Source organism: Peromyscus leucopus, chromosome 17 (assembly GCF_004664715.2).
Source record: "Peromyscus leucopus breed LL Stock chromosome 17, UCI_PerLeu_2.1, whole genome shotgun sequence".
In the NCBI taxonomy this organism is placed as follows: Eukaryota; Metazoa; Chordata; class Mammalia; order Rodentia; family Cricetidae; genus Peromyscus; species Peromyscus leucopus.
The window spans coordinates 47,410,122-47,426,398 of NC_051077.1; the positions used below are offsets into that span (position 1 = coordinate 47,410,122).

A 16,277-nucleotide genomic window follows, 5' to 3' on the forward strand; every position below is an offset into this window, starting at 1 on the left:
ACTTCTACTTGGCAACATAAAAAAATGTGGCAACTCTATGCTGAACTTCACTTTTTCCTTTAAACAAGTCAAAGAAATCCCAACACCTGAAACCTCTGCTCTGATGCAACCCATCTTTGGCAAGCTAAAGCCCTCAGAGCATGGCTAACAAGTTGTCTGGCTGTGTTGGAGCAGCTCTGAAGACAAGCACCTCCAGTGATGCAGAATCACCCACTGAAGGCAGATAAGGCTGCACCTGAGGCATCATTACTCGGCTGAATGACGAAAAAGCAAGGCTGCATGGCTAGGGAGAATAGTAAGACAGTTTGGGAGCAGGAGCTAGGAAGAAAACAAGAGCTAAGAAAAATGGTCCATATGGGACATCAAAGGGATTCACACAATCTGAACCTCACAGTCGTCCATCAGCCTAATAATTATGAAACTCCTTCATGCAAACAACTGTAAAGGCTAAACTATGAACAGTATCCCAGAGGTCAAGGCTGTTCAGTCTTCATTCCTTCTGCACGGCTCCATTTGCTACCTCGAACTCCCTGACACATCAATTGATACCTAATATTTTGGTTGTACATCTTTCAGATTTGACCGGAAGTAAATGTCCCATGGTCTTAATATCGCCTAGACCTCCAATGAAACAGAGATTCAATGCTATATATATATATAAACATGAAGTACAGTGGCAATCAATGAGACTCCCCCAAAGGATGAGGAAAAGTTGGAGGCAGAGTGGAAAAGGCAGAAAAGAGATCAAAATGAAGAAATAAGAATCTAGGCAGAGATGCCTGCCACCCCTCCAAGATAGGCTAAGGGGAGCAGGGTGGTACCAGAGGACAATGTAGACTTAGCTCCCAGAAGCCCAGACAAAAAACGCTCTGAGAAGTGCCAGGCAGAGACAGGCATCCAAGAATTTGCACATTGAATGAATTACTAAACAGACATACAAAGAGAATTCTGAGTCCCGGCTCCCAACCATATTATCTAAGGCTCTTTAAGTCCAGGTCAAACATCTTTCTTTGCCTTGAAGCTCAGGCTAACACTGGGTGCTTAGAAAAAGCTGAGTGCTCCCAGTGACTTCCACAAGCCTCCACCCTTACCCAGCTCTGGCCAGGAAACCCAGCCTGTCCCATCACAAAGACCTCACCTGCAGTCTCTTACATCAGACAGCATGATCCAAGGTGAAAGGAAGTTAGCAGGAACAGGCAAAGAAGGCAGAGGACAGGATGCCAACATCTGTTTCTAATCTACAGAAATCTAAGCAGCAAGGTAACAAGCTTTAGATGGGGCTGGAGTCTGGATCTACCCAGTGGAAATCAAATCTATTTGTATTTTTAATCAAATGGATTGAAGAATGAAGAGGTCTCTGCAGCTCTAATCCCAGTGATTGAAAGATGTTCCTATCGCTCTTTCCTCCACCTCAGCACTCCAGGATTTCTCCTCCACCTCAAGCCTGTCTAGTTCCAGAACTACAGATGAAGTATCAATACCAAAGAACTGAGCTGGACATCTACTTCATTTCTTCAATTTACACCATTTTTGATGCCTCTTCTCCCTCTAGGGCCTGTTATTCCTTTTTTTTTTTTTCAACCTTCGTCCTAAGGGCCTCTGGTTCTGTCCTTCAGTTCTCTCTGCTCCAAAAGAAAAAAGGGACTGTGTTGAATCAACATACAGGGGACCGTGGGAAGGGCCAGTTCACCGTAAGTAACTTACCTACACATTCTATAGCACACATAGTATGTTGTCTGTATGCAGAAAGTATATTCTGCCACCAATGCTTCTGAGCCTGGTCGGAAACCCCATGGGCTGACACTATCCTCAAGCTGCTGAAGCAATCTACAGATATGTTTCCCAGGGCACTCAGGAGGCTTTCCCAACCTGCCGGGGAGCGTGAGAGCACATCACACAGCCTCAAAGGCACCACCATCTGCGAGCATCTGATCCCTTGCTTTTTCTATCATTTCTATCGGCCCAGAAGGGGCAAGCCAAGACTCCTGTCATCCACTCTTCAGATCCCCACGACCTGAGCCGCTCGAGCTCAAAATCCTGTAATGCACATACAGAAACTGTGGCTCTATAATCCTATTCGATCTCATAAAAAGGACCCAAAATACCCAAAAGAAAGAAAAAAAAAGAAAAAGAAAGAAGAAAAAATGTTCAGCCCAAACCAAATAGCCTTATTTTAGCTGGAATTCTGCCAAACAGCCACAAGAGGCTGGCGAGGTACAACTGGGATGGAGTGAAGCTAGGCAAATCTCATTGAAAACCCAGTAAGGTTCCATGAATCAGGTCGAATGAAAAGGTACACCTCTTTTTAGAGTGAGGTTTGTCTGCGGTTTGAAAAGTCAGATCCAAAGGACTCTTTGCTCCTTCGTAAAGGTTAAACTGACGAGTGGGGGGGGGGGGGGAATTTAAACTCCTGGAGATTTACAGGCCACTTTTATAAAGGTGTTTTTAAAAACGAAAACCCTTTTCAGCCCTTATTTCTAGAAAGTAATTTTGTTGCAGGTGATCTTGCATGTACTCGGGCACCAAGGAAAAAAGACACCTGTGCCTAACAGGTCGGTAACACTACCAACGTGCCCCGGGTACCAAGGGAACGAGAGATGCTCTGATTTCTGGATAGAAGATTTTCTGCAGTGCCAGGTAAGAGATCACATGCCCTAGAACGGCCGCAGCTCATTTGGAGTGATGTAAAAGCTCCTTGGATATTAATTTTATTAGAAATTCCGAGAAGCAAGCAAAGCTCAGATCGCATTCATTTTAGACTCGAGGCGTCTGGTACTTTCCAGTTTCCTGTGCATCCTCTCGCTCCCTACTAGAAAAGGGTGGGCGAGATGGACAGCAGCAGCCCATGCGTTCCAGGGGGGTACCCACAGGGCGATCGCAGTCTCTCCCCCCCCCCACGCCGCACCCCACCCCACCCCCGCTCCATGTCCTACGCACAGCCCCATCCCGGACGTTCAATTCGCCCCGTGACTAGGAACCCCCTACCCATGCCTGCCTGGCCCGGAGGGAGGGTGCGGGGTGGTGGGGGGGGAGAGCAGAGTCCGGCCCCGCGGTCACGCTCCGGACTGCGGGCGCCGCGCCCCGTCACGCCCCGCGGCGCCTGCCTCCCGTCGCCCGGCGCCCCCGCGATCGCGGCGTGTCCTCCGCAGCCGGGGGGCCCCCGCCGCGCGCCCTCCGCAAAGCCGCACCGCCAGCCCGCCAGCCCGCCGCCGCGCGCGCCCGGGGAGGTTGGGGGGGTGTGGGGTGGTGGTGGGGGGGAAAGCCCGCTCCACTCACGCGGGAGGCAGCGGCGGCGTCTCCATTGTGGCTCCTCGCGGGGCTTCAGAACGCAGGAGGCACCGACCGCCGCCGCCAGCACCATTCCAGCCGCGGACGCCGCCGGCACTGTCCGCCCGCCCAGCCGCGTTCCATCCGCCCCGAGGGGGCGCAGCGCTCCCTCACCGCGCGCCACCACCTGCGGCGGCGGCGGCCCCCGCGGCCATGGCCCGTCGGCCCCGCGCGCTCCTGTGCCTGGCGCGGCTCCCGCGCTCCCCCGAGTGCGGGGCGGCGGCGGCGGCGACGGCGGCGGCAGCGGCGGCGCGGCGGGACGGGCGAGCGCGCTGCTCGGCCACTTCCGGGTTCTCCCGGCCGGCGCCGACGCCGTGACGGGCGGGCGCTGCGGCCTCCCGCGGCGGAGGGACCCCTCCCTCGGCGCCGCCCCTTCCTCCGCGGCGTCTGGAGGAGGCGGTGGCGGGCGAGCCGGCGAGCGGGCGAGCGCCCCCGAAGGGACCCGGGACCGAGGCTGGAGGATGGGCCGCGCTGGGGAGGGTTCGTGCGGAGGAAGGGCGCTCGCTCGCCTGTGCACGGCTTGCTCTGATTCACGGGCGTGTGCACGTCCTCCTCTTTGAGTGCCTTCCCCTCCCCCGGGAGTGGGGTGGGGGGGTCAGGCCCAGCGCTGCCTTTCCAAAGGGGGAAACCGAGGCAAGGAAAAAAAAAAAAATGAATCGGCCTGGCCGGTGTCCCAAGCCTGAAGCTAGGGGTCTTTCCAGGGTGTTCCCTAATCTGGTCCTTGGGCAAGTGAGATGAGCACCTGCTTGGCAGAGGTTGGGGGACGTGACAGAGCCAAAGCGGGTCGCTGAGTTTAGCAAGCTGCTGCCGATCTGGACGTGATAAGAGAAACAATAAGCCGAGGATGGATGCCCCACTGTGAAGAAGAATAAATTGCGGTGAGGATAGGGCTTGCTGTAGAACGAGGAGTGATCAGGAAGGCCTCTTGAGGTATCAGTTAAACAGGGATGAATCAACATGAACCTTGAGTAACGCAAGGGATGAGTGCCCAGGGCTACGGCAAAAACAGTGAAGATCCCTGTCAGCAAGATGCCTGTCATGTTGAGGAAAAGGTAGAGCAGGAAGGTGGGGGTTCTCCACGAATGCCTGCTAGAGGAAGAAGACACACCTGGGAACTTAGAGATGGGAAGTCTCCAGTTCCACTCCAAACTTAACTGCTTCGGCAACCTCGAGGTAGAGCCAGGATTCCCTGCTTAAAGGAGTCCTCCAGATGGTGCTAGTGCCCGCTAAGGTCTGGGGCTCTCTACTGTAGCTGAGGCTGAATGAGACCATTACTGACCAAAGGATTACGGTTAGTTGTGCAAGTGATACACACGCAGCATGAGAAAAGAGCACACAGGGTTAGCCTAGTCGGGATGAAAAAAAAGAAAGATGGCCTGGACTGGAGTCAAGGTGATTGGAAGAAGCGGTCAGGTCGTAGAAGATAAAACACTCAGTAGGAATTGCTCATGGGCTGGGTGTAAGAAAAAGTAATGTTCTTGGTGGTCCTGGGGGTTTTCATTTGCTGAGATTGGAGAGAGTGGGGAAGAACCAGTTGGTGTTGGTTGGGGGTGTATTTTAGACTTTGATAGAGTAAATTGAGATCTTTGTTAAACACTTAAACAATAGCTGTAGACCATACGGTGTGTATGTGTCTGGAGTGAACTTAAATGTGGAGCTTATCCCGTGTAGATGGTATGTAAAGTCATTGGGATTAGCTGAAATCAGCTCTGTGATGTAGCTACCGAAACAAAGACCAAGATATGAGCCCTGGGGTACTCCAACATCAAGAAAATAAGTTGAAGGCTCGAATGCAGCTCAGGGACAGAGTGCTTGCCTGGGAGCACAAGGTCCCATTCCTAGCACTGCCAATAAATGCATAAATAAAAGAAGATGATGCCCCAAGTGGTGGTGTGTGCCTGTGATCCCAGCACTCTGGAGGCCCAGTGAGGATGCTGACTAGTGGCCTGTTTTTGTAAGAGAAAACACTCCTTGCCATGAGCTAACATCTCTGCATCATGGTGCCAGTATTGTGTTACCATAGGTAGGGTCTACGTGATGACTTCTTTCCTTGGTGTTAGTGATAGATTTGTCTAAGCCACAAAAAAAAAAAAAAAACCAACTTGCTTTATAAGGTAAAAATTGGATAAAATGATGGATGTAAAGCATGTTTGAGCTCACTACCTCAAGGTAAGCCTGCTTACAGAGTGAGTTCCAAAACCCTGCCTGAGCAACTTAGGGAGACTCAGTCTCATTGTAAATTGAATTAAATTAAATGGGGGGCTGTAGCTCGATGGAAGTGTGTTGCTGGAGAGCTTCTCTCCAGGTTCCCCAAGCCCCGCAGTCCCACAATCCATTTATAAAATAATCACTCAGACACTTATATCACTTATAAACTGTATGGCCGTGGCAGGCTTCTTGCTAACTGTTCTTTTATCTTAAATTAACCCATTTTTATAAATCTATACCTTGCCACGTGGCTGGTGGCTTACCAGCGTCTTCACATGCTGCTTGTCCTGGCGGTGGCTGCAGTGTCCCTCCTCCTTCTTCCTGCTTCCCCAATTCTCCTCTCTCTTTGTCCCGCCTATACTTCCTGCCTGGTCACTGGCCATCAGTGTTTTATTTATATAGAGTGGTATCCACAGAACTTCCCCTTTTCTTTCTTTTTTAAAAGGAATGTTTTAACTTTAACATGGTAATATTACATATAATAAAACAATTATTGAGCAAGAATTACAGTTACAATATTAAGGAAGATGTCCTATCTATCTTATATTTGTGAGTTTAAAGTTTTATATCTAACTTATCTTTTATCATAACTGAGGAAATTACAACTATTTAGTCTTTAACCACATCAAAGACCTGAGAAGGAACATAATGGTACCTGAGAAATGGTAGATGGATGTAAGCAACTTTTGGGAATCTTGCAAGAGTAGACCAAGACAGCTGGCAGCCTGGATAGTCACCTAATGTTTCTCAGCATTGTTGGTGCATTTAAATTGGCTACAGGCCTAGAGTATCTGACAGACTACTTTCAGAAGCAGGATTTCTGAAAGACAATCTTACCCTGTCTTGGCAGAGTACAGTGGTCGCTTTCCTTATGTCCCGCTTGTCCAGAAAGGACAGCATTGCATTTGTACTGTCAGCCATCAAGGCAAGGGCAGTTCTTTGCCCAGTAGGCCATTTTGTGCCAAAAGACAAACTTCCAAATGGAAATGTCTTAGAAGCCCAACATTCTCTCGGGATCAATTGGTGCAGCCAGGAGCAATTGTGTCTCACGTCAACAGAATTTTAAGTTATTTAAATGCCATATTCTCTAGGTCTATGAAGTGTTTGAAGATTACTTAACTAATCTAACTAAGTCTTCTAACTAAGTGTTAGAAGACTTAACTAACATGGCTACAAATATGATTATCATAGATGACTAATTATTAATCTATTTTTAATTATTCATTACAATTTTAAATGAGTTACATAAACATAATACCTCAAACAAGAATAGAAATATATATATATATATATATATATATATACAGTATAACAAAATTAACTTCAAGTTTGTATCAATAAACTAAAATTTATACCAATGTAAAACATTTTAAACATAAACTAAAATCTATACCAATGTAAAACATTTTAAACAAGTTTTTCTTTAAAAGTAGGTTCATTAATCTACCCTTTTATCTTATCATCTCCATATCCTCCTATATATCTAATCAGAAGTGCCTAGCATATACAGAGCTGTGGGTTCAATTCCAGCACTGAAAAGAAAAGGAAATGTAAAGGATGTGTCAATCTGCTAAGCATGTACTTTGAACGATAGCGCCTTTACATCTCCCCCTGGCTCAGCTTTGTCCATCACAATTTTCTGTTTAATGGGTCCAATCCATCTAATATTCTAAATGTCTAACCAATCTTTTTTCCCTACCATTCTGTTTGTAGGTTTCAGGAGTAAACCAGGAAGGGAAGCTTTTTAAAAAAATCCTTATGAAGTTCTTCAGTCTTAGGGTTCAGCATCACTCTGAAGGGCTTGAAGCCTAGTGGCGGTACCAACTAGTCCCCTTTTTCTTCGGACAGGAAGAAGAGCTGGTATCCGAATCAGGCAGGGGTTAATCCCTTGTCTTACTTAACGATCTTGAAACAATTTGAAGATGTAAATTCCCTCTGAGTCTTTGTTGTTTTCTGGGGGGAAAAAAACTGTCACAACTCTGGCTTTCAGTCATAAAGCAAGCCTGGCCTCCGATCAGTAGCAGTTTATATAGGCCAAAGTATCTCTCTTCTTCTCTTCTCTTCTCTTCTCTTCTCTTCTCTTCTCTTCTCTTCTCTTCTCTTCTCTTCTCTTCTCTTCTCTTCTCTTCTCTTCCTCTCTTTCTCTCTCTCTCTCTCTCTCTCTCTCTCTCTCTCTCTCTCTCTCTCTCTTCTTTTTTTTTTGGGGGGGGCTTTATTTTTAAGGCAGGGTCTCTCACTATGTAGCTCTGTTTGTCCTGGAACTCACTATGTAAACCAAGCAGGCCTCCAACTCACAGAGATCTATCTGCCTGCCTCTGCCTCCCAAGTGCTGGTTTCCACTTCCGTTTTTTTAAGAGGGCGAAGTAACTTCACAAAACTAGTCTTCGGTCAGATGCAGCCACCACACTTAACACTGTCTCCCCATCCACAAGAGCAGGATATAAAAACGCTTGGCAGGATGAACACAAATCCCTCACCAGGACGGTGGCACAGAGATTGTTAAAGGTGCCCTCGGCTGTCCATTTCACCGTCTTCTTGGGAATGCTGCTCAAGGCCACCAAAGAATTCCGGTTCCCTTTACCCTTGGCTGAAGAACTGATTTAGACACACAGCTGTTTAACCTTTCCTCTGCTTGGGATTTTACCTACCTCGTGGGGGAAGGGGAATGTGATGCTGGAGATGGACCCAAGGCCTTGAGCATGGAAACCAAATGTTAAATAACTAATCTACAATCCTAAGTGCTGATTTTTTGTTTCTTTGTGGTGTTAGGGATCAAGGGATTGAACAATCCAAGGATTTTTGTATTCTCCATCACTTATTTGCACTCCTAGTCCTTGCTTTTTTTTTAGACAGGCTTTTGCTGTATGTCCAGGCTGCCATTGAAGTTAATATTCATACTGCCTCCTGTCTCTGCTTCCCAGGTACACAATTTACAGCATGTGCCACCATGTCAGCCCTTGATTTTTTTTCTTACTTTTTTAAGATTTCATTTTTATTCTTTCTGTGTTTGGGGGAAGGGAGTCTGTGTGTAAGTATTCACACATATATGCAAGTGCTTAACGAGGCCAGAAAGGTAGGTTGGATTACCTGGAGCTGGAGTTACAGGTATTGTGAGCCACCCAATATGGGTATTAACCAAACCCCAGCCTGCTGTAAGAATAACAGGCACTCTTAATGACTGAGCCATCTTGACAGACCCCTGACATTTCTTTATTAATTCTTCCCCTTGACAAAGGGATGAGACCTCGAAAAAGCCCACCCATTTGTTACACTGGTGAAATAAAACAGTCCCTGAGGGATTAAAATCGATCACTAATGTGGTAGCGCCAGAAGAGATCACTTGCAAAGAAGAGGGCACCCACAGAGGAGCAAGGGCTTGGCCGTCGAAGTGGCAAGAACGACTTAACCGGGGTTGAAACTGAATGTTGCCGCAGAGTTAATGGCGGGACCGACCGTCAGGCAGGAACGTGTGTGTCACGGCAAGATTCTCAGGGCTGAGAATACCGCTGTGAGGAAAAGACTTCACATCTCTGTAAAACACCCAACAGATCCTACACTGGAAATCCCTTCCACTAGAAAGATGGAAAGTCCAAAAAATAAAAAAATCACTCATTCAAAAGCAGATAAGCTGGGGGCTGGGGGTGGAGGTAGGGGGCTTTCCTAACAGGTGGGAAGACCTGGGTCTGGTCCCAGCACCTCAAAAAGTGGGGCATGGTAGGTGATTCTACCAGGGGTTAGATGGAGCGTTATACACACCTATAATCGAAGCACTGGGGAGGTAGAGGTAGGGTGATCAGGAATTCAGGGTCATCCTCAGCTATATATTGAGTTCAGGGACAACCTGGGCTTTGTGAGACTGTCTTAAAAAGATAAACAGACGAGCAGGATGTGGTAACACAGGCCCACCGTTCAGCAGGCTGAAGCAGAAGGATCATTTGAGTCCTGAAGTTCAAGGACAGCTTGAGCAACATTTTGTTTATTTTCTTTAAAGATTTATTTATTTATTTATTATGTATACAGTGTTCTGCTTGCATGTGTGCCCGCAGGACAGAAGAGGGCACCAGACCTCATTTCAGATGGTTGTGAGCCATCATGCGGTTGCTGGAATTGAACTCAGGACCTCTGGAAGAGTAACCAGTGCTCTTAACCACTGAGCCATCTCTCCAGCCCTTGAGCAACATTTTAAAGACCCTTCTCTAAAATAAAGACAAATAGGTAATCCTTCGAAAAGTCTGAGTTTCTATACTACAGTTAGCCTAAAGTGCGTTACTTAAATTGCTGCACTATTTTATTTTATTTATTATTTATTTACTTTTCTGTTTATTTTTGGGGTGGACAGGGGGCAGAGACAAAGCCTCATTGAGTAGCTCTGGATGGCTGGAACTCTATATGTAGAGCCTCCTGGCCTTGCACGCAGATCTGCCTGCCTCCATCTCTCCAAGAGCTGGCTAAGATTAAAGGCGTGCACTACCAAGCCCAGGTGCACTCATCTTAAACCGAGGGGTTTTGCTTTTATACACACAGATTGGAGGCTTACTGTATATAGAATCATATGAGGCATTTCAGCTATTCTCCCAGGACTTTGTTGCTTAGCAAGGGGATTTGACTACATCAAGGTATTTATCATAAGCCTTACCATGTCAGGTGGGGTAATTTGAGATTCTGCTTCAGACTAATAGAAAAACAAGATGTCTCTTGTGCCTGTGACTTCAGCTTACAAACGCTTGCTTCCTTGTCTTCATGTTTTGAAGATATCCAACTGTACCACCAGCATGACACACCTGCCCATTAGCCTGTATCTAAAGTTCCTGGAGAAATGAAGGAAAATTGTTTGCTGGGAAGCTTAATTGAAAAATCTGTTTGAAATGGGCCAGGAGGTAGCCCAAAATAGGTTTCACACTAATGTATATCAGGTAAGCATTTTCTGTGCCTTTTTAAGAAAAGAAATTGGCTAAATCTATTTTTACTTGTATATATAGTATCTATTTATGTGGTCTGGTGATGTCATGCCTCATTATAGAATTATCTAGAACTAAACATCTTTCTACATGGTCAGCAGTGCTGGAGGAAAGAGAAAGCAAGACAAGATCCTTGATAAATCCTGAGAAGCATTATTAGCTTTCTGTCATTCATCTCTGATTATGCACATGCATGCACACCCAGGAACACCACCCACAGCTCCTGGTGGCCCCTCACAGGGGAATGGGAATATAGACCCTAAGCCGGTTATGAAATCAGATTGTTTAGGCTTTCTCAAAAACTGTTCACTAAAACAACTTTTCAGCTTCACAATTTACTGTCTACAATGTGGTTTAAATGGCATAGAAGTCATTGGGATGCATCGTAGAGTAAACAGAAGAGGAAATTGAGTCTAATTTAGCTATAATGGTACCAATAAGGGGTTGGGGATGTGGCTCCGTCTCTTTCTTGTTAGCATTAATACATCTCTCACTTCTAGCCCTCACAGTCCACAGACTGCCTGTGTTCTCCTATTCCAATGAAAGTTTGCCGTGATTCAGTATTAGTCAGTACAGTGGTTATGGGGCCATGCTCTAGTACATAACTTCACATTAACTTCAGTATAACCGCATATTCACACACATGCACATGCGGCGCGCGCGTGTGCGCGCGCGCGCACACACACACACACACCGAAATAGGGTCTCATGTAGCCTAGATTGACCTTAACCTTATTATGTAGCCTAGAAAGATGTTGAATTTCTGAGACTACTACGTCTGCCTCCCAAGTGCTGGGATTGTAGGCATGAGCCACCATACCCAGTTTGCATTGCTGACCCAGGATTTTTGTACTTTCTAGGCAAGCACTCTCCTAAGGGAGCCACACCCCCAACCAACCCCTTATTGGTAACATTGTAGCTAAATGAGACTCAATTTCCTCTTCTGTTTACTGTAGGATACATCCCAATGACTGCTGTGCTATTTAAGTCACATTATAGACAATAAATTGTGAAGCTGAAAAGTTGTTTCCATTAACAGTGATTTTTTACTATACAGCACTGTGAAAAGAATGCTTTACTTTGTTTGCTAAGAAGCCATGTTGAGTTTAGGGGAAGAAACATAATCTTTTTGAACCACAAACCTTTCGAGAGTGAACCTGTAGGAGGTTCTATTGCATGTTCAAATTGTTCATGTGGTAATGTAAAAAGATATGTCTTGAGTTTCCACATAAATCCCAGAATTCCTTCTGCACGTGACGCTCCTTTGCCAAGAAATCCTTAGCTCTCAGTCTGGTACTGGTGGACTCTGGAGAAGCATGCTGGATATAGGAGGTAAGTTGTTACTCGATCCCTGAAGCATCTATATTTCTTCATTTTCCTTGTTAGGATCTTGGTAATGATCCAGCCGGAGAAGGACTGACTCCAAACTGCATGTGCATGAGAGCTATTCTTCACTGAACTAAAAATCAACCTGAGATGCCATTTTGAAGTCTTTGTTTGAAAGGAACTAAAATTAAACCATAAAGACAATTTTTCGAGCCGTGTTTTCTGAGGCACACGTATTCAAGCCGATCTTAATTCTGTTATGCTTTAGACATATTGACTTTTTCCTATGCCAGAAGAGAAAATACTGGACACTCTATTTTGAGTTGTTACTACCACCCCCTCAACATACCTCCCACACTTCCTAAGCACCTATTCTGGTTTATTAAATTCAACAAGCCATTTGCATAAGATATTGCATAATATTTCATTTACTGTCTGTGTTTTCCTTTGGAATACAAGCCACATGAAGGAAGAGATTTTAGTCAGTGTAATCAGTACCATATCCCTAGGGCCTAGCAGCACACATTTTGTATTCAACAGATGTTACTGAATGAATGAACTGGCACTAAGTAAAACATCTACCTCCTTATATATATATATATATTCCAGCTCAGATTCATGCAATGTGCATTTTAAGTACATCTATATAGAATCTTTTGTTTATCCTTTTACTTTTGGAAGTGCATAAGCAATGCTTCTTACAAATAATAAAGGTATGGTGAAATTTTCTTGTCTTTCAGTTAGCCAATTAGCCCACCATTTAAGAATGCATTCTTAATGATCAAAATGATGATTGATGGGTAAAATGGGCAAGGGGTTAAGGTATGACATTAAGATTAAGGCCAGGACTCTGCCTTTAACGCATTATAATCAACATCAGACACAAACAATGAATCCATATGTTAAATAAAAATAGGTAAAAGACTATGAGATGGGCTGAGCCGATAAAGTGGATGGGGGCAAATGTGGAGACCTAAGTTCAGATCCTTAGAACCCATGTAAGGCAGAACAGGACACAGCAGAACATCTGTAATCTGCATATGCCTACAAACAGATGGAGTGGAGACAGGAGCTCCAAGAGCAGCTAGCCTTGACAGATGCAGGTGCAAACAACAAGAGACCCCGTCTCAAGCAAGGTAGAAGGTGAGGACTAACATCCAAGATTGTTCTCTGACCTCTACATACATGGGTAGCATGCACACACTCACAGTCAAACATATACAAAGAGATAGATTTTAAAAAGTTGGAAGATAACACAATCTTTAGAAAATAATGTGTTGAATATCCATGAAGTGGGAAAAGAAAGTGTGTTTAGTGAATAGAAAGAAGAACATCCTGGGGATGAAACATGGAGACATAAGGCTGAAGTATTAATGTTCAGGTCAGATCTTGGATACCTTGGATGAATCACAGACTATCTATAGAGAAAGTATAATTCTTGAATGGTTGTGTCTGTGTGTGTGTGTGTGTGTAAACATGTGGGAGTGTGTGGAGGCCAACAAAGGTTTCCCAGTGAGATCTGAGCTTGCTTTACCCAGCAGAGCTGCATTAGAGGATTGCTTAACCATGTGTGTGGTTACCAGGTGATTAGAAGGGTCTGCACTTGGATGTGCAGTATGCTTTGATCTAGCAAGGGGGAGGGCTTTTGCCCTGCCCCTTGGCATTCCTTTAAAAAGCCTTTTAGAAGAGCCAGAAGGGGCCGATGGATAAGGATCCAGGCCCTCCTGAGCCATCCTGTGCTTCTGTTTCTCTCCTTTCTATCCTTCTATCTAAATATTTCTCACTTCTCCCTCCTCAAGAGCGCCCTGGGGTAAAAGCGGGAGTGGGTCTCCCACAGGAGTGTGTTTGTCCAGGTACTGGAATAAGACTGGAAATCTGGTATGGTTGTACAAATAGGAGAAATTGGAAGTGAGATTTGTTAAAACAACAACAAAAATCCTGTTATACAAATCCATCATATAATGACAGCTTGGATGCATGATCTACAGGAAAGGGAGGGCCAAGTGAGAAAACACCTGACTCAACCAATAATTTGTCATATGGAACCGGGAAGATAAAATGGTCAAAATCCTAACACATTCAAACATGGAAAATTGATTGTCAAATTGGCAAAACTAAGAAGATCGCATGGGCTGGATGATGGTGCCGGCGTGTGTTTTTTAAGCCTGTTTGAATAAGAAAGGTCCCCATCGGGTCATATATTTGAATGCTTAGGGAGTGGCACCCTTTGTTGGAGTAGGTGTGGCCTTGTTGGAGGAAGCTTGTCACTGAGGGTTGGCTGAGGGAGGCTTCCAGGGCCCAAGCCAGGCTCAGAGGCTCTCTCTCCTCCCTGCCGCTGTGGATCCAGATGTAGGACTCTCAGCTCCTCCAGCACTCTGTCAGCCTGGGTGCTGCCGTGTTTCCCACAATGCTAATAAACGGACTAAACCTCTGAAACTGTGAGCAAACCTCCATTAAATGCTTTCCTTTATAGGCGTTACCGTGATCATGGTGTCTCTTCACAGCAATAGGACACTGGCTAAGACAAGACCCAAGGGTTTTCAGTCATAGCAAGATGTTCCAGGGAAACAGCCAGAAGAATAAAGAGTTCTGGTACAAAGACGCAGTAACAGCTTAAAGTCACCCGGCCGCTGCAGAAACTGGGAATGCAACTTTCTGTTGCTACTCTGTTCCTGGCTTCTCCAGCCTCTTTTCTGTGTGTCTCTGCATAATGGACACCCTAACATTTCTTTAATTGCTCATTTTTTTTAAATTTAAGTAGATAACGCAGAAGTATATTCTTACAGTTAGAAATGCAAGCTGTGGCATGGAGAACCCCTCTCCTGCCCTTTCACCCAATGTGGCATGCGTCAGTACCCTCCCTGTGTCTTTTCATGAGTTTTTCTACGCCATCGCATCCTAGGAGGTATCTAGAGATCTACCTGGGTTTGCATTTGTTTGTCTCTGGTAATGGAACCGTGCTGTATGCTATCATCAGCCATTAGCAGCTGCTAAGGAAACTTTACTGCCAATTTGCTGTAGCTGCAGGGAGCCCAGGCAGGGAGAGCTCAGCTGCCAATTACCAGTACATCCAGGATTTAAACTAGCACAAATTTCGGAAAAAGGCGGTGGCCGTGAGAAGGTAGACTAAAGCATCAGGTTGAATATGGTACTGCCAGGCGAGAATACGCCATCATATCTGTACCCCCGGGTACCTCAGACAACATTCCATCCCCTCCCACAAAAATGCACGTTCATTCAGAAATCTTTTAGCTGCTGTTTCTATCGGTATGTGTATGCTCTGACATGTGTGAGTGCAGGTGCACTCATGATGCGTGTGTGGAGGTATCGGTCCTCATCTTCACCTTCCATCTTGTGTGAGGTAAGGTCTCTTGATGGCCATGCTGCGTTTGCCAAGCTAGCTGCTTGCCAAGCTTCCAGGGATTCTGCTGTCTCTGTCTCCCATCTTGATCGACAACAAGAATGCTGGCATTACACACATGTGTGCTCCTGTGTATGACTTTTATGTGGGTTTTGGGGATCCAGCTCAGGTTCTTTGGTTTCTTTGGCAAGAATGGTACCACATAGGTCCCAGGGATCAAACTCTGGTCATCAGGCTTGGCCTTTCCCCACTGAACTATCTTCCCAGGCCCAGAACTCTCTTTATTTATTTATTTTTACTGTTTTGAGACAGGGTCTTGTTCTGTAGCCCAGGCTGACATTGAGTGTCAAGGCAAACTTTCTGCTTCAGCTTCCCAAGAACTGGGATTACCATGCCTGCCTGGAAAATAATATTTTTATTATTTTTTAAGATTTATTATTTGAGGGAATGTAATATATGAAAGAATAAATTAATTTAAAAAAAAGATAAAGAAAGAAAACTTCCCAGAAATTCTCCTACAAAACTCCTCACATCTCATTGGCCAGAATCAAGACACACACAAATTCCAAACTGACCACTGCCAAACCAACGCCCTTGTTTTTGGACCAGAGGGGCAGGCCTTGCTTAGACCTGGGAGAGGAGTCAGATGTCTCTGATGCATGTGGCTGCTTAAGAAAGAGGCAGATCCCTAAGGAAATCTGGGGTCCAGCTAAAAGGAAGGAATTCTGGACAGCCATTTCAAACAGGTAAGATCATTTCTGCCGCCCATGGTTTTTTCACTGTTTCTCCTCCCCAGAACCGCCTTCTTTTTAGACATCCTTACTCATATTTTGTGTTTCCAATGTGTCTTTTCTGACTAGACTCCAACTATAACTTCCCTGGAGCTGTCCTTGGCCTCCTTAGCTCATTGCAATGTCTTCTCCCCTGGAACAAGATTTCAGTTTGTTATTTTCCAATAAATAAATAAATAGATTTATTTTTAGTATTTTTAGTTACGTGTATGTCTGAGTGTGGGTATGTGCATATGAGTATAGATGCCCTTGGAGGTCAGGGGCATCAGATCCCCTGGAACTGGAGTTACAGGAGGCTGTGAACTA

The 16,277-nt window shown here is 45.5% G+C and overlaps 1 protein-coding gene and 1 long non-coding RNA gene across 5 annotated transcripts in view; one reads left to right on the forward strand and one right to left on the reverse strand.

Annotated features, from left to right (window-relative positions):
- The window catches only part of Klhl2 (kelch like family member 2), a 111,731-nt gene extending 108,216 nt beyond the window's left edge, over window positions 1-3,515 (reverse strand). For 2 of the 3 annotated variants that reach the window (XM_028881027.2, XM_037211762.1), the window contains exon 1: window positions 3,277-3,515. In XM_028881027.2, coding sequence (XP_028736860.1) covers window positions 3,277-3,302 — 26 coding nt within the window. In that variant the 5' untranslated portion in view covers window positions 3,303-3,515. The remainder of the gene's footprint in view (window positions 1-3,276) is intronic. The other variant, XM_037211763.1, reaches the window with a different exon arrangement.
- Window positions 3,516-9,635: 6,120 nt separating this feature from the next.
- LOC119089200 lies at window positions 9,636-12,981 on the forward strand. Of its 2 annotated transcripts, XR_005093064.1 has the most exons (4): window positions 9,636-9,750; window positions 10,060-10,151; window positions 10,287-10,448; window positions 11,880-12,981. It is a non-coding gene; the product is annotated as an uncharacterized LOC119089200 (long non-coding RNA). The 2 variants fall into 2 exon arrangements; XR_005093063.1 differs by lacking the exon at window positions 10,060-10,151.
- Window positions 12,982-16,277: the final 3,296 nt, after the last annotated feature.